This window comes from Sceloporus occidentalis, unplaced genomic scaffold, assembly GCF_023333645.1.
Source record: "Sceloporus occidentalis isolate IW3139 unplaced genomic scaffold, rSceOcc1.0.p SCAF_22, whole genome shotgun sequence".
In the NCBI taxonomy this organism is placed as follows: Eukaryota; Metazoa; Chordata; class Lepidosauria; order Squamata; family Phrynosomatidae; genus Sceloporus; species Sceloporus occidentalis.
Window position 1 is genome coordinate 8,518,752 of NW_028317002.1, and position 21,478 is coordinate 8,540,229.

At 41.4% G+C, this 21,478-nt stretch overlaps 2 protein-coding genes across 3 annotated transcripts in view; one reads left to right on the forward strand and one right to left on the reverse strand.

Annotated features, from left to right (window-relative positions):
• The first annotated feature begins 2,539 nt into the window (after positions 1–2,539).
• LOC149300960 (retinoic acid-induced protein 2-like) lies at positions 2,540–4,204 on the forward strand. Of its 2 annotated transcripts, XM_089484673.1 has the most exons (2): positions 2,540–3,670; positions 3,719–4,204. In XM_089484673.1, exons 1-2 carry the CDS (start codon positions 2,540–2,542, stop codon positions 4,202–4,204), a joined length of 1,617 nt encoding a protein of 538 aa, XP_089340799.1. The 2 variants fall into 2 exon arrangements, with proteins under 2 accessions (XP_089340799.1, XP_089340798.1); XM_089484672.1 differs by having other exon boundaries at positions 2,540–4,204.
• A 4,373-nt stretch (positions 4,205–8,577) lies between these two features.
• The window catches only part of LOC149300961 (sex comb on midleg-like protein 2), a 28,253-nt gene continuing 15,352 nt past the window's right edge, over positions 8,578–21,478 (reverse strand). Inside the window, exons 6-13 of the mRNA XM_089484553.1 lie at positions 13,881–14,125; positions 13,289–13,406; positions 12,683–12,886; positions 12,264–12,446; positions 11,575–11,685; positions 10,374–10,655; positions 9,634–9,797; positions 8,578–8,703 (exon numbers count right to left, since the gene is read on the reverse strand). Of these exons, the coding sequence (XP_089340679.1) occupies positions 8,578–8,703; positions 9,634–9,797; positions 10,374–10,655; positions 11,575–11,685; positions 12,264–12,446; positions 12,683–12,886; positions 13,289–13,406; positions 13,881–14,125 (1,433 nt within the window). The remainder of the gene's footprint in view (positions 8,704–9,633; positions 9,798–10,373; positions 10,656–11,574; positions 11,686–12,263; positions 12,447–12,682; positions 12,887–13,288; positions 13,407–13,880; positions 14,126–21,478) is intronic.

Genomic DNA, 21,478 nt, shown 5'->3' on the forward strand with positions numbered 1-21,478 from the left:
ACATATTCATATTCGATATTAGCTGTAAACCCTATATGGAACAGAGGCTACAGCAGACACGATAAAATGCTTCAATCTGCAAATAAAAACGACTAAAAGCTCAGCTTTTTGTATACACCCGCACTAAGCAGAACACTGGTGAAACAGGTGCAGTACTCCTTTGAAATGGCTCAAGGTCATCTTGCCCTTTGTGACAGCTTCCACAATTAATGAACCGCATTCCTGCTGCCAAGACAAGCTCAACACCTATCCGTGCCATACTAGATTTTCTAATGGACTTAAAATGTCATATTATGGTCTAATCACAAATGAAAGAGTCAATTGTGAGCCATTCCTGCTGTTAACACACTAGCGTGCCTGACCGTAGCCAAGCAGCTCCTCAGAGTGTTTTACGTAGGAACTCTCTGCATGGCATTTGGAGTCGGGAGATGGTTAAAGGACACACCCTTGCATACAAACTCTGAAAGTTTTGTTGATGTCTTGATGCACCAGCAGCGATGAGCTGGTTTTCAAACCTAGTCCTTGGGTGTCGGTATTTAAGATCCACAGCTATACCACTTTGACACAGCCACCTGCAGAGATCAAAAAGTCCCCCGTGTTCATGTGAGGTCATTGGAAAACCTTTAACACCTCGCAGTCCCACAGACTGGAACCATACAATCAAGGCTGGCCATAGGGTCCATAGCTTCCTGGGCAAACTATCTACAGCACCCTCTCTACCATACACTGGCATGGTAACATAGAAGAGAACCTGGAGATAGCTTCCTCTACCGGCTCGGGACACTCTAGGGAACCTGCAAATAATCATTTATTGAAAACATATAGTACTGGAGTTCCCAAAGGAAACCTACTTTGATATACTGGGCATAGTTTATTGTGACCCTAATGTTACATCAAAAAAGATGACACAACAAAACCTTAGTAATTAAAACGAACGGTCTAACAAACCAACCTCATATTTTGACTTACTTTATGAAAGGGTAACATGAGTCTCCAAATGTGGGCTGGTAAAAACCCAATTTAGAATTATGGTTTAAAATGATGGTTTGCTGCATAGAACAAATGTAACCACATCAATGGCAGAGGAGGGTTAAATTATTCTTTAAGCGATGGGGAATTTCAGGAAACAGAAAACGTTCTGAAACATACCATGGCTTCTTTCAATCCATGCTGAGCACAATTTGTATAAAGGCAACTCAGCCGCCATCATACAGTGTCATGCTTCTCGTCATTTCAAATATACACAAAGAAACACTTCTGTCTTGCGATGATTAGTAGTTATAAGAAGTCTTTAACTTGGAGAAACAGTATAAATGCATTTTCTACTTTAGCTATACACAGTGTTGTGACTTTTAGACTCACATTCAGCCTATATCCTCCTAGAAAAGGACAAAGGGGGGGATGAGTGGGAGTTGGTTTCCAGAGCTTTTATGTACCTCCTCCTAGATAAGGGCTCCCGACCAATGTGATGTACCTTTAGCCTCAGCAGGACGTGAGTGTACTTAGTACCTGAACATTGTTCGGTATTATTGGCGTTTGCTGAGGATAGAAGTGTACTCTAGTGATCAGGAGTCATTATGTGGTTATTGATGTGTATGATGAAGTAATGTCACCATTTGCACCATCATCACATCTTGTGTGCATTTTTCTTGCTTAGACATTTTTCTCAAGTATCTATTAATATATGTTTAACACTGTCCAACATCAAGGATTACCAGCCTCATGGTGTGAATACATAGTTTGTCTTGTGCACACACCCCTGGAATTGGCTCAGATGGGGAAGTGTGTATCATCACTGCAGCAGAACCACAATAAGAATTACATATTGGGAAATATAGAAGAATCATCTATCTGTTCCATTGGTTTTCCATTGTAATTGCATTTTCTACATTACCTGCATTAAACCCCAAACAATGCCAGTATTGCACAATAATTGATTCAGACACCTATGACACGCGTTTGTGTACATTCAGGTTTGGCATTTATTCACTAAAGCGGGGGTTGTGGTTTCAGCCTGAATATGCTATACATAAAGGGACCATCCATAGCAAGTTTCTTTACAGGGAGATGGCCTTCCATAATGCAAAGTTTAATCAGTAGGGTAAGTTTCAATCAGTAGGGCCAGGCTTGGCCCTTCATAATACATAGCAAATTCAATGAGTTGAAACTGCAACGCTCTCGACAACTCCTTCTTTAGTGAATGAACCACACAAAGTAGCTTTTATGGAATGAAGTCTAGTTAAAGTTAGTGTATAAAGAAGACTTTTCATTAATATTGAGATTGGTAACTTTCACGCGAAAATATATGTACACACACACACTTATGTACATACATATACGCTACTGTTCCAACATTAAGACATTCCGTTCGTGTCTCGTCATCACATTGTTCACTTGTAATTTTAGCTTTGCACTATTCCATACACTAACGGTGTCTTTTATTTTACTAGACCAACAGGATGAGACCACTGATGAGGATGCATATGGAAGGCATGTAACCACCAGCAGTGAGAGTTCTTACAGGTATAAAGCAGGAAACATGGAGGAACTCTATAAGGAAACCACAGAAGTTCCAATGGATTTGAACAATACTCCTTCAACAATCTCAAACAATAAGCTTGAAAATGGGGTTGCTCAACTGATTACTGCAGAAGCATGGAATATTAATTCTTCAGGCCTGATGAAAAAGGCCCTCTCCCCACTAGTGACTGTACCAGCCTCGCCAGTTCTTAGCCCTACTTCCGAATCGCAGAGCGGGGTAGCGCTAAAGGTGGCAGCTACTGTGCTCCAACCAATCTGTCTTGGAGAAAGTCCTGTGGTCTTACCAATACATTGGCAAGTGGCGGGTGGTACCTCACCACAGATGAGCACTAACGGTAGCACTCCTTATGTCATAACAACTCAAGGGCCTGTCCCACTGCCTGTTCTTCTGGAGCAACATGTGTTTCAACACCTAAATTCTCCACTGGTTTTGCCCCAAGGTACTCAATGTCCTGCTACCACCATACAAAATCATCTCTTTCCAGGAACTGCTCCATCAATTTGTCAGCCACAAATTTTAGATCAGAAAACTTCCAGCCCAACGCAAGAATCAGTGTTGCCTTCAGTTTTTCAAACTCCAGGATTTCCAGCAGTGTTGCAGGACTTATTTCCATCCCCAAACAGCTTGGGAGCACCATCTCCGTGTCATGTCGCTCCTGATTACGGCACAAGCAACCTTCATTCCATTCCACCACAGGCCTTTAGCTCGCCTTTATCTCCACTTGTTCCTCCTGCTACGCTCCTTGTACCGTACCCTGTAATTGTTCCACTGCCTGTGCCAGTGCCTATACCTATTCCAATCCCTATCCCTGTGCCACAGACAGAGTCTAAAGGACATGAAGAAAAACCTACACCTGAAACCCCAAAAATCTGCCAGGGAACCCAAACACCACTGGAGAAGGAAGAAGTCAAACCTTTTGAATTCACCGCAAAATCAGAGTTCTCCCAATTTGCCCGTCACTCAGTCATCAAAATGGGAAATGAAAATGAAGCACTGGATCTTTCACTGAAAAATGAACCACTAGCTAAGACGGATGATATAAGTAGCCAGGTTCTTGAGGACGATGGTGTTTTAGATCTGTCAGTTCCCGTGCACAAGAGGTATGGAAACACAAATGCTAACATGTCTGTGTCATGTGGCTCCATGACAGAACTTTTGGGTCATTCCACAAGTAAGAACTGTTCTGCTACCACGTCATTTAACCAACCTCTAATGCATTCCGAGTTGATACAGAAACAGGACAGCAGAATTATTTGCACCAGCTCTGCTGAAATGCTACGCCAGCAGAAATGGGTCACTGAACAAGCCAGTCGAGCTAATTACGAGCCAAAACCTGGCAACAACATTGAGCTTGTCAGCAGTTCCCAAACTGCAAAAGTCATTGTCTCTGTGAAAGATGCTGTGCCTGCCATCTTTTGCGGCAAAATAAAAGGGCTTTCAGGAGTTTCTACCAAAAACTTTTCTTTTAAGAGAGACTTACCGCAGGACTCCTCCATGCAATGCTATGACGCAAAGAACCAGGCAGAGATTAGGGAAGGTGTTGATGGATTGCGTAAACCCGTAAAAAACCGGAATGTTAAATTAAAGAAAGTGAATTCACAAGAGATACACATCCTTCCAATCAAAAAGCAGAGGCTGGCTGCCTTTTTCCCCAGGAAATAGTTTATGTTTCTACCTTTGGATTAATTGGGTGTCTGAATTTTATTACAAACATTAACCAAGAAACATCTGTCAATAAATCGCAAGAGACGTTGTACTCATTATTTAAGCAACAGATCCAGAGCCACTGCTTCCTATCCATGCAAATATGTGCCAGAGGGACAAAACGTGTTTCCATATCGGGGGGAAAAAAAACCATGTAAAGTCCAGGAAGTGTATTACCTTCTACATATACCCTCAAGCCAGCAAAGGGTTAATTCCTCTTTTGGATAGATCTTTGTAATTTATTATTATAAGGGAATGGGGAAGAGTTTGGGGAGATTAGTAAATAGCTTTTCAAGATTTTTTTTTTGTTACTTATATTGGCATAACGTCCATTAAAAATCTCCTATTTTGAAATGGATCGCATATTTTATGCAGCTTTTATTAGAATAACGGATTTGCCAGAGCTGTTTCTATTGCCAATTATTGCTTTAATTCTGTATTTAATATTAAATAGCTACATTGCATATTTAAAATAAATGTTTGTATGTGTTAATGAGCCGCCATGTTTTGTCATTGGTTGTGGTTTTACGTTAGTAAGCAGACCTGCAGCTGTTTGTTTGTTTTTATATAGATGCCACCCAATGGGTATGATACTACCTTAAGTGTCTTGACACTGATAATATTTCCCCAACAAAACAGACAGTATCTTTATCCCGGACAACCGATACTGATTACCGACAAGCTTGTGGCTTCTCCACTTTAGCTGGCATGCCTTGTCGCAAGCAGTATTTGAAGAAACAGCTCTCGCTGGTGTGCCACTTGATAGGGGATCCACTTAAATTCGCACAAACTAAAAAATGTCTTACGAAGGGCATTGAAAGAGGAGCTGTCACATACTAGATTCAGTCTGATCCTAACCCCTATACAAGTCCCCCCCCCGGTAATTTGACATATTAATCCTTTCACAACCAATGGCAGTTTTTACCATAATGACAATATGCGACCACTGTATACCCATTGGATGTTAACTTCATATCCCCCCTTCCACTAGTCCCACCTTTCCAGCTATTTACTTCAACATGTCACCATTTTGGTTGGGTCAGTAAAATCAACAAAATAGATCAGGACACTTTATTTAAGACAAAGATAAGTACATCCATTTAAAAATATTTTAGAGATACTTAATAAATGATTGGCATTCACAATCCATTCTTAAATTCCTAGTGACCTTTTGGGTGCCTGGTGTTTTACCAGAGGTAACACATTGCAACATAAACACCTAACTTATTGCTGCCGGCGTTAAAAACAAATAATTATCAGATTTGCAATCATTGGTAGAGAAACACCAGGCTATAAAATACTTAAATACACGGCGTAGGAACATTACCAAAATGTTCTGCATGTACTCTTCAGCTGACATTAGCGCCCTGTAACTTAGTTGTGTCCCTGAGAATGATATGAACATTTCTGAGAAATGAGTTCCATGAAGAGTGGTTTTTAATAAATAAGACAACATTCTGTATAGCTGTGCTTTCCGACACAGTGCAAAATCTCCTTGATCCTAGGGTTTCTCAACGTGCGTCGCTGGGCTGAATACAGCAAAGGTAAAAAAACAAACAAAAAAACAATAGGAAACACAGGTGAAAAACATTTACCTTCTCTTCCCTTAGCCATCTCTCTGACAGCCCTTTATCCCTGCCACACTTTTTCACTATGGCTCTATTGTTAACTTTTTTCACCTTCCTTGTCTAACCTCACATTTACTATTTGCATTTATGACCCTCAACTCACTTCACTGGGATCTCCCTTCTTGTCTACTTTCCGTGAAGATACGGACATGGCACAGAGCTCCCCGCGGCTGCGGATAACTGAACAGTGAACCCCCCCTGCTGTGTGCCAGGATATGACAGGATATACTTAGGGATGTAGAGTTTAGATATATGATGTCATATCCTGACACTCTGCTACTGTAGTCCTAACAGACTGGAGGGGAATCGCCGCAGCACCTTAGATCAACACAGCACGTGGGAGAACTGATGTTCTCTACTATCCTATGATGTTACTCTGAGCTGTGGGACACCATGTTTATTGTGCATGGTGGGTAATCTGGCGCTGCCCCTATGGGTCACATAAGGAGAAAAAGCAAACCCACACCATCGGGGGTAAGGGAGCAGAAGAAACGGTTTCAATGGCAATTTGAGATTTAATAAAAAAAATGCATTAATTAAATACTTAAAAGAACAAAATTCAACAGAAGACCACCGGTTAACAAGCAGTCTTAATTAAATTAGGTTTTCCACGACGCCTTCAGTCTCATTCATGTAATTACACTTGCCCATTAGTTGTTCATATCGCCATGCTTCGGAGAAATGTCCATAGTTTTGTCGAGGCAATGATAAGCAAGCATACAAGGAACTTTTTTCTCTACAAGAGCTTCACGGTTTTATCATCTGTGCATATGGTTATTTGTACAGCCAGTTTTAACTAAGAAAGTTCATTGCAGGATAAAAGAATGTTTAAAATCTCATAGCTTGCTGTATTTGTTGTACAGCCATTAACACAAACAATTATTCATAAAGCTGGTGCAAAGAATGAAATGTGTTCTTATTGCCATAGCAGCCATATGGAATGTTCGCATTTACTATTCTGTTGGTTGCTATGTTGATAAGGCCATCTTTAAACTTTGCACCGGCAGTACTTTTCATAAGTAACGCCTATGACTACCGAATATAACTGATAATAACCTGAGAAACAGAGCCTTTTCATACAAAGTTATTTTGCAAAAAGCACTTATTTTGACTTTTTTTTTTTTAATACAAAAGTTGATTCAAAGTAGAATAAAAATAGTTTATATACTACAGCTTGCTTAGTAACGGTTGCTAGCTGCCCTGTATTGTACATTCATTTTTCTCCACGTGGGAAATGTACACCAGCAGTGACGGTAACCTGTGACTAAATGTGGCACAGAAAACGTGGCGTCTGTTTTAGATATGTTACCGTCTAATGGCAATGAAATAAAAGAGTCTACTACTAACCAAACTTTAAATAAATGAAATATTGTTAACACTGAAAATTGCATAGAATATGGGACAGGCAGCGCGGAGCAGATTGGTCCTAAATCTGAAAGAGTTCACACAACAGGGTACAGAAAGTGTTTCTGGCCACATGCAATCATATGGATTATTAGCGTGTATTCGACAATATAAAGTCCTAAAAAAATAGTTAATGCTTCAGAAATATGGAGCTTCCGTCTCCCTATAAGCATGTCAATACCAGTAGAAAACATACAGTTTCTGCGTTTATTAAGGCAATCATTAAAAAAGAAAAAGTTGGGCATATATTATTTTTAGGGCTAATATAAGCCCTTTATATAGTCCCATATAGCTCCCTTCTCCTTCGGTAACCTGTGTTAAAAATAATTAAGAAATTTAAAGCCATCGAATGTAGACACGTTCGCGTCATGTCAGTGTTTGCATGTTTCAGATATCCATGGATAGGGTCCATACTGATTTTGTTTATTCTTCTGAAGGCAACGAGGAGGACTGAGACGGAGATGGGCCGACAATACAGGACTGGTTAACAAGGCAATGGATTTCAGAAATATCAGAAGATAAGCAGACTAAAGCTCAAATATAATAATATAGGGAACACTCATGGACTTGCCACTTATTATGCTCACAGACAGGAATTTGGTAAGACTGCTTCATCCAGAACTAAAACCAACAACCTGTGAAAAAAAACACACAACCCATAGCTATTCAATGTAAAGGTATGCTCCGAGATCCCTACAGAAATGTATAGGCTTCTTTGGCCCACATTACAATTGTGCTTTAGGAACTTGTCATCTGCATTAAGTCTATTATTCTCAGGAATGTAGGGGGATTGCCACCCCCCCCCCCAAAAAAATAAAAAAGCTCCAGGCTTTGAAAAAGAAAAATAGATGTCACGACAAAGAGTAGCTGCCAATGTTACTTTAAATGCGGAGGTAAGATCGACTGCTGCTTCTCTAAACATTTCATTTGCAATCCTGGCCTTGAACTTATTCTCTCTTTTCACGACACGCTGCTTTGGGATTTAGCCTTTTGGTTACAAAAACAATATCTGTGCCGGTCTGTGTACAGCACGCACCTTCTTGATCTTGCAGTGCTCACAAAGGCAACGGACCAGTCTCTTTTTTTTAAACATCCACGAGCACCCCTTCAACTTTATATAATACAAGAATAGTGAAGTTCATAAAAAATACTTTACATATGTAGCATCTTCACTACTGTACAGAGGAGGTATTTTTGTAGCAAACTGAGGCAATTTCAGAGATGATGGCTTGGATGAAACCTGGGTTTCACAAAACGGAGAGGTAAATCCTGTGAAAGTTCAGCACGGCTGCTGGCCTTCTAATACTTCCCTTGCTTAAGTCTTTCGATGTGGTAGCAGAGCTTCAGGGCCGGGCCTAGCTTCAAGCCCATGTACTTCATTATCATGTCACTTTTAAGCAACAAGAGAGCAGTCCCATCGATTTCCTGCAAAAAGACAGGCGTATAGGGAAAAATCAATGACATTTATATGCTTTGAAACATGCGATTGTCCAATCGGGTTAAAAGCGGCAAAGGATTTTTGAATGCTAATGGGGAAAAGTCCTGGTTGGTGTAATCATTAGAATAAAACCAATAGTGATAACATGTATGATTTTAGGTTGCCACAGAGAACCTATTAATTAAGCAATCGTTTGTAAAACCAATTGTATTTGAGCTCTATGTAGGAGAAACCCTCCTAAGGAATATAGAGAAATAATGTATTTTGTTTAAACTCCTTTTCTCCTGTGACTATACACGTTTATGTGCTATAGACCACTGACACACAGTCACGCATATCCAAGATAAGACAGAAACCAGGGGTGGTGGAGGGACAGAGAGATTTGGGTCCCAAACAGGGACTGTGCCTTATAAAGAGACACATGGGAGGTATGGAATTCATTTTAAGAAAAGGAAAACTTAAGGAAAAATGCTTCATTTCCAAAGCTACCCTGAGCCTGAAACTTTAGCATTACATGAGCTTAGAACCTGGTGATTCACTGGCATACGACCAGGAAGATTTGAAAACATGACCTGTTATGAGGACTACATTGTGACATATGGTTAAAGAAGTCCTTAAGGCAAAACATTAAGTTGCATGTTCATCTGCACATTGTGCTAGTAAAGACTGATTACTTTTGATATATGATTTGGTTAACATCTGTGCAATAAAGTGCTATGTGTGGGATGGTAGAAAGCATCTACCATTTCTTTTGACATTCTATAAGACCGAACACAATGCAATGTGCTTCATGGAGGTTCAGCAAAGAGATTTGTTGTGGCAGACAAAGGTGAAACAGAAAATCATTCGAATCACTTAAAATTTGGGCGACAATCACAGTCTAGGAAAGATTGGGTTAAACCTTAATGAGCACGTACATGTCTTCTGAACAATTCTGCATGAGGAGCCAAAGCTTGGGGATCTGCTTCCTTAACGAAGCGCATGACATCATCCACGGTCCAGGTGGCTGGATCTTTACTGTTTACTCTTGAAGTATCTCGGTCTGGGGACTGGAGCTCAGGTCCTGTAGTTGAACTAGCCACTTGAATTTCATGTAAAAAGATAATAAAAAAAAATTAAATGTGCTATGACAATGTTAAAAAAGGAAAGCTCCATCCCTGTAATTACAGAATGTGTGTGCTATACATATTTATATAATTTAAAAGAAATGAGTATTGCAATATAAAAAAAAATACCTTTTTATTGGTTTAATATTTCATTTTAAGGAGGATCTTTCAAAAAAAAAAAAAAAAGAACTAACCACAGACATCTAAGCGAGACATGGGCAGCGGTATAGGGGTTAAAGAGCACGATAGAGACTGATACAATTTATCTGAAAGCAGTTTAAGGCTGTTGTAAGTTAATTTAGCCAGTGGGGGGGGTTTGAATGTAATAATGGCATTTCACAAAGGGGAAATAAGTAATTCTCCATGCCACTAGCAAATGTTTCTGCAGAATCAATGTATACAAATCGTCTACCCACACCGCACATCCCCTGACTCCATTCCTTTCCAACAAACAGCTGCCTTGTAATAAAACTGGTAATGTTGTCTTAATAACACGAAGACTTCACTGTGTGCTAATGTGTAAAGAGCGTGCCAGGTTTTAGGACATGTACCTTCTATCCTCCGTTGCATCCGGTTTCTGCTGGCATCATAGAGACAGCCATTGCCTGCTGAGACTGAAGACCTCCGAAGAAGAGGAGCAGCATTTGAGGTAGGAGTCACCGACTGAAGAGAGGTTCTGTAGTACGTGGGCGTGCTGCCCCCGCTCCGAAACTCTGCTGTGGTCCGATGGGCTGGGCTGGGAGGATTTACACTGTTTAGGGCAGAGTCCATGGACTCCTCAGAATACCCATGATCTTTGGGAGTGCCATTTTCCTCTGCTGGTAATGTTTCTGCTGTAAAGGCATAAATGAAGATAGAAGCAAGTAGTCATGGCGCTGTATAACTTTTGTTCTATGTCTGTTATGCTGAACCCAAGGTGTTTATAAGCATGTCAATGTAGGTGAATCATTTTGTTCCAATAAACTTCCTTCATCTGCGGATCCGGAGACTGTTGTCAGCCCTGTGATATTTTGGGTGACTTCCCTGCTCAAACACCACACTAAGCTGGTTCTTTGTAGCAATGTTAACAAAGTCCATTCCTAGATTGGCTTTCATAAGCCAGAGCGTCTCTTGGGCGATTAACAATATACCATTGTATTGTTCAACACAAGACAATATGATAAAGAGTACTGTCTGACTGTTGGACTGTTTAAAGAAATCTGCGGTTTGGCCTCAATTTGTGCAAACAAGCTCCATGTCACATGGGCTAATATTATGTATTGATTGTCAAGATGAACCTGAATTTAGTTGAAGGTTGTAACTCGTAATGACATGATGCCATAACAGTATTTTATGTAGAGTGCATGGATTAAAAGTCCAGGACAGTTAGGGAACGTACACATTGTAAACGGAATCATTGTTTCCACACGCTCCTCTAGCAGAAGCAATAAGAAATGTAAAGTCCTTTCATTTTCATTAGATTCTGCGCATATGTGTTCCCACCGACGCATCTCAAAAATGAGTACATATCCCTAAACCAACGGGACAATTTGGTTCTGGTGAATAGCAAACCCCAGAGCAATAAAAGAAAGACTGCTTGTGGACTAGAGACAAAAAATATCCAGTTTTGTTGAAGCCAAGTATGAAATCAGGCTTGTTTGAGTACTGCAGAGGTATTATGTACCTACGTGGTGTGATTCAGGAAGCATTTTCTTTAAATAAAGCCATTTCAATATAAACAGTGCTGTCTTATCCGATTGTCAGATAACAAACCTTCGGTAGGATGTGCGTCTGTCCTGGGTAGCTTCGGGGACAGTGGAGCTGTGTAAGGGGGAGACTCTTGTGGATACCTCTTGTTGCTCCTGTCAGCCATTTCTTCTTTTGCTGCAATTGGAAGAGGAGTTCTGCGTTATAAACTGTACAATTAGGAAACAGTCTCTCACCCTCTCCAAACAAGTGTTCATTTATTATATATATAAATATATACTGTGCATCTTCCTAGAACTCAGGTAATGCCTTGCTCGGCACACTACACAAAGCACACTCGCTTAAATGATTGCATAGTGCTTGTTTGGCGGTATCTTGCCTTCCTCCAGCGGTATGAATGAAACTTCACCTGCCATTAAGTCATTTCAGCTCCCTGTTAATTTGGTTATGTAGTAACACCAAAGGCGTTCATAATGGTAAATCCAAACCAAAGCATTCTTTGTAGCCGGATAAACTAATCTTACCACAAACGGGCAAAGGTTAGTATCGCAGGGCTGGCAGATGCACAACTACCTGCACAAACATACATAACCATATTCTACAAACAAATACTCCGATTGGCACAGCAATGTTGTAGAACATATACAAACACGGATAATTTACAGTTTTGCTCGTATTAACCATCATCTATTGTCTACTGATTTGAGTTTTCTAAAATAAAGTTCCGGAGAGGCATGGATACAGAACGTGCTTACTGGATTTGCTTCTGTCGAAGTCTACTGGACTGTGTGTCCTTGCCATGTACGGACTAAAGGGCTGGCTGCTGAATAAATTGTCGCACTGCAGACTGTGGCACAATTTCTCCAGAAAGCGCAGAACAAACGATGCGCTGTTCACGGTTGGCAGGTAAACAGAATGCTTCTCCCCGTCAAAGGAAGCTGCGAAGGAAATTGGAAAGGATCATACAGCGAGCTCTTGCATTAGTAATTCACTGATTGTTACTTGACATATTCTGATTGCCGGAGAGCATGCAAGACATTAACGTCACTCTAACAAGAAAAATACCAATGTGCAGGTAAAGCTCTTTTCCCCAGTTGCTTATTTATCTCTTATAGGTTGTATATTTGTTCCAGAAACATACGTTTTGGTCTTAATTTGACCAAATAAGACATACCCGTTATTACTTCTCCTCCGTGATGACCAGGCTTCAGGAAGTTGAAGACTACTTTACAATGGTGGGCAGAGTCCACACACGCCTGCACTGCCTGCTGCAAGACAATGTTGACTGGACCAGGCCCAAAATGGTCCGGAAGCTGCAACACTTTCTTCTTATCGAGATGGGGACCAGAGTTCCCGTGCTTGTTAACATAAACGCAAACTGAAAAAGTCCAACGCATATTCTGAGTCACACAGTGGAAAAGGAGAAATGTCATTTGTCACAACACAACTGTTTATATACTCACACTGGCTACTTTAATCTCTTCATTCTGCCATAAAATCTCATACTCTCATACATATGAAGCAACCAACAATACATTTTGTATACATATACAGAGAAGTAAGTTACTATGATGGGGAGGGGATCTGAAACAGGTTATCAAGAAGTGCAGGCCAAAAGCTGGTATCCAAGGATTAGATGCCCAGTGAAAGTCAGGACTGCCCGTGAGGGGCTTATTCGTAAAAAATACCAAACAGTGCCGTCAACATTGCAGGAGAGTCATCACACATTAGAGAGGCTGAGCCGTTCTGAGAGCGAGCTGCGGGCCGGTACTAGATTTACCTGTAGAGATCACAGTTGTGGAGGACCCCATCATACCACCCCCTTCTTTAACGATCTGAGATTTACCGATATCGGCAGAGTTGGCAGGAGGTAGAGGAGAATGTAATGTGTTTTCTTTCTGAAAAATGTAACCACATCATTCAATGTCCTGTAAAGTCTGCAAAGTGTAAGTAAAGACAGTGACAGTACAAACCCAAACAACGACAGACCATGTTAATAAAATTATTTCCCGCAAATAATGGTAAGCATTTATTAGCATGTACTTGGCCCAGAAACAGACTCATACACAAAAATGTTTTACATCAAGGGTTGTAAAGGTTTCTTATTTTATTCTAATATCCTGTGTCACCAAACCGTTTTCTGATTGAAGAAAAATGGCCAACTGTTCAAAAAGTTGTGATTTTGTAAATCATACTCCAAGTGAAGGAACATGATTAGCAATGGCAGCGCACAATTCAGGTGCGCTTCCAAAGTCCCTGTACAAATCAGTTTTCACGTCCTAAACATAATAAATGATTTTTAAACAAAAGGAGCCATTCAATGTACGATACAACTCCCTCAGATCTCCTAAGTAACCCGGCGTAAACGTTACCTTTCTTCCTGGCTTTAATCCCTTCCTCCTAGTTTTGAGGCTTTCGGCAGACAGTGTACTTCTTGCTAATGCAGCGTTTTTCGGAGGCTTTCCTCTCCTCGGCGCAGTAGCCGCCGGGCCCGGAGCTTTATGGCCCATAGGTTTTCTCCCTTTCTGGGCCGCTGTGGGTTTTTGAGGGGACTGCATTGAGCGTCTGCCAACCTTTGCGGGTGATGCAGAAATACTTGTGTTCTTGAAGACAGACACTGTAACAAGTTAAAATCACAGTCATAGGAAATTGGTACTCATGTTCAGCCTGCCAAGGTTACATTTTACAGAACGGCAGCAGATTCTGTGGTTACACTTCTAACCATATTTTATTATGTATAAATTAGTTCTGAAACTGCTACAGTCTTTTCATTTCTGGCAATTACTAATTTATCAGCCAATTTGATACTTATGTTCTTTTAAAGCCACCCCAAAAGAATATAAAAATATATTATATTATGATTACTGGTATTATTATTATTAATAAAAGTATTACATTGACTATTATGAAATTAAGGTGTATCGGTTTTAGATATAATGGGTCATTGAAATACTGCGCACCTATCTAGCACCCGGCCAGGATATATAGAAATGCAGCTGCATGCAAACGCTATAAAGCATTTATTCCTCCATGTTGCCGGACGGCTTGCTCACTGAGCCACTGCCACAGGGCAAAGAGCTGTTTTGCGGTGCAGTTACTAGTGGCATTAGTCGTGCTGCCCAGACAAGCGGTCCTAGCAACTGTCCCTTGACATCCATCGCCAGATGGCCCTAAGAACTGGCACATTATAGGCATCGGGAGATGATTGCCCTGGGGCAACACAAACCCAGCAGTTGACAAATTCCCAGATTATTTCACACGTCAAACAAAAAGGAGAGCGGAATGTATGCCTAGTACATTGACAAACCAGCCACTTCTCAATGGTTACCAAATTGCCGCGCGCTACCAGAGACAGACAACTTGTTTAGTAATATTGCCTCACATGGCGTTTAGATGTCATTTCAATGCTTGGTTTTCTTTTTAATTCACAGATATAATCACAGCAAAGCTAAGAAGCAGCGGATGTCACACACCACGAGTACAACATAAGTAGCGCTAGGTTTCCACAGCATTATGCAAATATAGATGAACCTGCTAGATACGGACTTATATTCCCAGTTCCCAAAGCAAAGGTGACAGAGACATTGGGGCAATAGCTACAAACCCTTAACAGTAACAATGAGTTTTCAATTCCAAAATGTCACTGTACACCATCAGTTAGTTATGCCATTCACACACTTAATATGCTTTTCTCTCATATAGGTACTTGGTATTAGATTTATTCATTCCAAGTCTGCCGCATCACCACATGAAATGTATCTGTTTTAACAGGTCTGCCCAACACCAGCTTCGTGTTTAATACTTAACAACAGACATTTCTTGTGTTACACAAACCAAATTGGGACTAAGTCCCTCTTTCGGGGGAAGCTCACATGGTTCTACGGCCCTAAACAAAACAAACGTGTAAAGAAACAGAAAGCGTGTTTATAACATACACCATGTAAAGAGACACACGTTATTCTTTTATTGAAATGTCTTCATGACATAAATACCTGTCAGTGGATCACATATAAACTCTAAAGTAAGTCCGCCTAGCCACAGACCAAATGAAAGTGTCTCCTCTTTGGCAATAGTGAATGTTAAGACATGAGCAATGAAGTCATCCATAATAAACTGGGCCATTTAATGCTGTGTCATACACAGGGCAAATACACAGAATCCAGAATAACAGTAGAGTATATAGAGCGGGACAACATCATTTGGGAGGCATACAACCTTAACTTGGGATGTGAAAAGCCACAGACAAAATGTAGCATTGGGGGTACTTTGCTGTCTATGAGAACGCAAGAGAGGGACTTGGGACTTATTTGCGAGGTAAGAAGACAGTGTAATAATGTGTTGGAAAAAAGAAAGCAGGGTGCTGGGTAGTATGGCGAGAGGCATTAGTAACAGGATGAGGGCAGGTGGTTCTGACACTTTACGGATCTCCCGTAATCTTTGCGTATCGTGTGCCATTTTGGAGACCCCATCTCTAGAAGGGTATCGGCACACTGGAGAGAGAGATCAGGGGGAGGGCTAAAAAATGGCAAATGATTTGCAGGATAAAATATATCAGGAAGGACTTGGGAATCTGAATAAGTATAGCTTGGAGGGAGAAGAGAGGGGCATACGAGATTTAACAAAGTACAGGAGGGGAGTTTATTTTAGGACAAAACTTCTACTTTGTTGAGTGATAGATAAGTGCAACAGCTTCCCAGCAAAAATATTCACAAAAATGAGGATAACACAGTTAGGGAATTTAAATATACATGGGATAGACATAATCCTATTCAGAATCTAAGAGATCAAGGACTGATTTAGGAAAAAGGGCAGGCTAGATGGGCCAGATAGCTTCAACCTGCCGTCAAATTCCATGTTTCTATCTAGAAAATGAAGCTGTTCAAAATCTAGATGCCAGAAGTGGCATATTGTTAATAATACCACCTGGATTCACGCTCTACTGCTCTCAGTAAATAGCATGGTGCTTAACACCATGAAGCTGAAAAATGTGTAGGAACCGGTACCAATTAACTTAGCGGGAACTAATTAAGAAGATGTTAAAGCCATGCAAAGCTCTCAAAAGCAATGCGCTCTACAGATACATAGTGTATAGCAAACCAGATCCAGGAAACTCAATGTTGTGCCAATATTTCTGCTCATTGGTATATAACAAGATCAACCTTCCATGAACAAGAAGGAAAGTATTTTAGTGGCAACATCCTGAATTGTAGATAAACCATCTTTTTCTAATCCATATATTGTTTCAGTCCAAGAGCTGCCAAATTAGCAAAACATGGCATATACCCGATGGATGGCTCCCAAGTACATGGAAGCTGTGAGTGAACGGAAGCAAAAGAAACAGCACGTTCTTCTGGTTTCCAACGGAGATAAGGATTACCAGGACACCAAAAAGGTAGCAATTCATACTGTCTAAGGAAACAGGCCGTTGATTGGGATCACTGTACCCTACCTCATCAATCTGACAATCCGGAAACAGCTCCCCCCCCCCCCCTCCAATTGGTTTAACCGGTGTGAGTGCTGTAAATCTGTTGCCTGCCAAAGATGTAGCCACTTAGTTGCATGACATGTCCTGCTGTGTTGTTGACAGCAGAGTTAATCTGTTCTCTCCCCAGTGCCCAGAATACTAAATCAAATGAACACAGTAGAGTTAGTGCTTAGGGGTATATCAGGTCCAGCCCCAGGTCTCTGCATTACCCTCGTGTTAATACACAACACTGTAATTAAGATGTTGCCACTTAGGGGAGTGTGTTCTAGTACATTACGTTACCCCTGCCTTCACTACAATTCAGACCATGACGGCAGATGATAATGGAAAGAACCGCAGGGGGTACTGGCCCAATTTCGGATGTATACTCCAGGCCCAATCAATGCTGCCTCCACTTGTCAGTCTGGAGCAGGGATTTCATGGGTACAAGACAATACAAATACTGTATATATGATGCACATCCTGACTTCTTCTATTGCTTCTGTATGGCAAACAAAGACATGAACAGGATGCTTGCCAGTTATAAGCACACACATTCATGCATGCACACCATGGTAAACAATTTACAAACATTCTGTGCATAACCAAACAACAAATGCATGTGACCCCAGAAAGTATTCAAGATTTTAACACGCAGTGCCGCGGTTTGGTTTGAGAACGTCTCTTAAATAAGGGCTCATTGTGAATGAAACAAGAACTGAATGCTCTTTTAGAACAGACACATACATCGCTCAAAGCATTCCCTAAACCCGTTAATTCTGTTAGCACCTACTGGGTCTTTCTTTAGAAAAGACCCTGCAAAGAAAAGCAAATCTCTGTTAATTAGAGGGCAAATGTGTTTCCCTAACAAAGTATTGCATGTCAGATTATCACTAAAGGAACAAATCCGTATGATACAGAGTTGCAGATAGGACATCACTTCAGAAGTCGATAATGGCCTTAGGACAACCCTACACAGAAATAATGTACTACTACTTATAAAATAAAAAAACAACAACGTCGAGGTTTTAGCACAACAACAAAAAAACCCCACAAACAGCATCTGACAGTATATATTCCCTACCTTTTAGTAATGTGCGAAGGTCTACACATTAGGGAGAGCGTCTTGCTTAGTTTCTCAGTTTCACTAGGACCAAAACAGACACAAGCCTAAAACAAAGCCCCCCTGCTGCCGGTTCAGCCCTGAAAAACCTTAGCAAATGGGTACCAAGATATTTGCATTTAGTAGGGGTGGGGAGGGTGGGGGTGAATGAAAGGAAAGCCGGCTGTGGGGTGGGGGGGAGGGTGAGAGAGGAAGAAAAGAAAGAATGAAAGGGGACAGAAGAAAAGGAAGATAAACCGATAAAATAATCTCATATTGTCTGTGAGCTGTATTGACAGTAACCATCAGTCATTTGCTCAGCCTGCCTTCACCCCAACCCGAGGAGGCACTGCAAAGGTTTTGTTGGGTCAGTAGATCTGGAAAGCGATCAAGAAGGGAGAAGAGAGGAGTGGGGGGGGGGAGCCAGGAAAAAGCGCATAGTGGCCAGCAATGATGTACCTAGCGAAAGAGGGAAAAAGCAGGGGCTTCACGAGAACTGAAAAACAGTTCATAAGTCTCGAGAGAGCTTATAAAGATTGGGGAAGTAAATAAGAACTAGAACAAAATGAAACTTTGACTTGTGTCTTAGAGTTTGACGTTTTAGAAATAAACGGCCCTTTTGAGTCCTGCGAATCACTTTGAATAGGGTCAATTTGCGACCGAGAAACTCACTTGGATGGAGCGGTTAACACAAATAAATAAAAATACACGCACCTCCAAACCGATTCTGTGCCGGGAGGCATTGCTCGAGGAATACCTCGGAAAGGTTTATTCAAATGATTCAACTAAAAGAAACATTTGAACCGCTATATGAAGTGTCAGAACAGCTGGCAGCGAGCACGGAACGGAATAATGCAGAGCTTATTAAAACAAGACACACCGGCAACAGCTAGAGGCACGCACAGAAAATGCATAAACAGCTTAAGTGGAAAATGTCCACAAAGGGCCATACTATATACCACACGGGGGAAGGGGGGTTCATCTTAAAAATAAATAAATCTTAAACTATATCTTCCAAGAAGATTTTTTTTATATTAAAATATATTTCATGGGCAGAAAAAAGAAATAATTACCCTACATATATCACACTGCGTGCATTAGCCTATTGCTTTATAAACATGGTATTTCCGTCTAGTAAGAACTGAGAAGACTGGGGCCAAGCAGCCTGTGAAAGGAAAGCGACTAAGTTAAGGTTTTCTTCCTTCTCCTTTACCAAGTGACTTTTTTTTTTTTGTTTGGTATTCAGATAATTAGTCTCTTAGTAAAATGCTTTCCTCCGGACCACAAGCACATGTGTCTGTGCCTCAGCAAACAGTTAAGCCTTAAAGAAATTCAAGACTACTGATTTATTGGCTTAAGAATATAGTTTTCTAATGTTTATATGAACAGAAGTAGCTTTATGAAGCAGAGCAATGGACGGCTTCCAAGCATCGTTTATTTCTGCAACGTACACAAAATATCTCATTGTGAAGACTACATTGTGAGGTTTATTCACTAAACGGTGAGTGGTGGTTTTACGCTCACTTCACTATTCATCATGAGGGGGCAACACCAGCATGTTACCCCGGCAAAAAAAGGGCTGAGCTGGCCCTGTATATGATGTATGTGTATAATGTATAAGTCAGCGGGTGAGAAGACTTCTCATTGATCTAGGGCTGCAACTAACGATTATTTTAATAATCGATTAGTTGGCCGATTATTTTTTCGATTAATCGATTAATCGGATAAAAAAAACAATATGCAAATTTTTAGTTTATTTAAAATAATTTAATGAACTGGATGTTAAAAAACAACTTAAAATTTACATTAACATTCTTATTTTGTTATGATGTAATAAAAAAACAATATTTTCAAAGTACAAAAACCCAAACACAATATTTATGAAACAAAATAACCCCAAACATTCTGAAAAGAGGTGGACTATTACTGTTCAAGAAACTTTGCCCCAGCCCTGGTACTTTGCACCCAGCACTTTGCACCCAGCACTTTGCACCCAGCACCCAGCACTTTGCACCCAGCCCTGGCACTTTGCCCCACCCCTGGCACTTTGCACCCAGCACTCAGCACTTTGCCCCAGCCCTGGCACTTTGCACCCAGCACTTTGCACCCAGCCCTGGCACTTTGCACCCAGCCCTGGCACTTTGCACCCAGCCCTGGCACTTTGCACCCAGCCCTGGCACTTTGCACTGTGCCCCTGCACCCAGTCTCCAACTCTGCCCTGCACCCAGCCCTGCCCCCACATTCTGCCCTGCCCCCACACTCACACCCTGCCCCCACACTCACACCCTGCACCCACTCTGCCCTGCACCCACACTCACACCCTGCCCTGCATCCACATCCCCACTCTGCCCTGCACCCAGTCTCCCACTCTGCCCTGCACCCCCACCCCCACTCTGCCCTGCACCCAGTCTCCTGCCCTGCCCCCACACTCACACCCTGTCCTGCATCCCCACCCCCACTCTGCCCTGCACCCCCACCCCTACTCTGCCCTGCACTCAGTCTCCTACCCTGGCCTGCCCCCCCACCCCCACTCTGCCCTGCATCCCCTGAAACCCCACCCCCACCCCCGCGAACCGCTCTGTGCGAACGGAGCCACTCGCACAGAGCGATTCGCACAGACATGAAGAATACTTACCTCCGGAACGCGTCACATCTGTCACGCAGTGCAGAGCGTGTAGCGGAAGCAGGGAACGCTCGCGGAGGTAAGTAAAAGGAGCCAACAACGAATCGATCACTCGATTAATCGATAACGGAAATCGTCGACAACGATTTCCGTTATCGATTATTATCGATTTTATCGATTCGTTGTTTCAGCCCTACATTGATCTAACCCTTCCTGATTTAACTATGCATTATACAAGGCCAATCAAGCTCTTCCTGTAAAAGCTCACTAGGGTTGGACGTTCATAATGAATAGGAAACTCTTCCTTTACTGAACAGAACCCTGTGTGTCTGTCATTTTGGGTAAATGTGGATGACATGTTTCCTTTATGATTATGATACATCAGTGGTCTACAGGATTACAGCACAAGCAATGCAGAATCATCTAACTCTATCCTCCATAATATAACATCACGCATCAGATAGAGGGAGAACCAGAACACAAAAAGGACATCATTAGGCGTATGCATTCGCATAAACCGGATTACAACGGCTCATGTAAAAGGATTTCTTAACAGTAAAAATGATTACATTTGGAGGAAAGGCTTGTCAAAGGCACATCTATTCATTATTATTTTTTGCTTTAGACAGTCCACAACGGGATGCAGCTAAAGCAAAGTGATGTTTTCCACAATAGTCTTATCCATGGTAAGAATGACAACTGTGTAAAGACATTGCTAGCTCAAGGACACAAAGGGCAATGGTGATGGCGGCACACTCTTGCTTCAAATGTTAAATTCAGA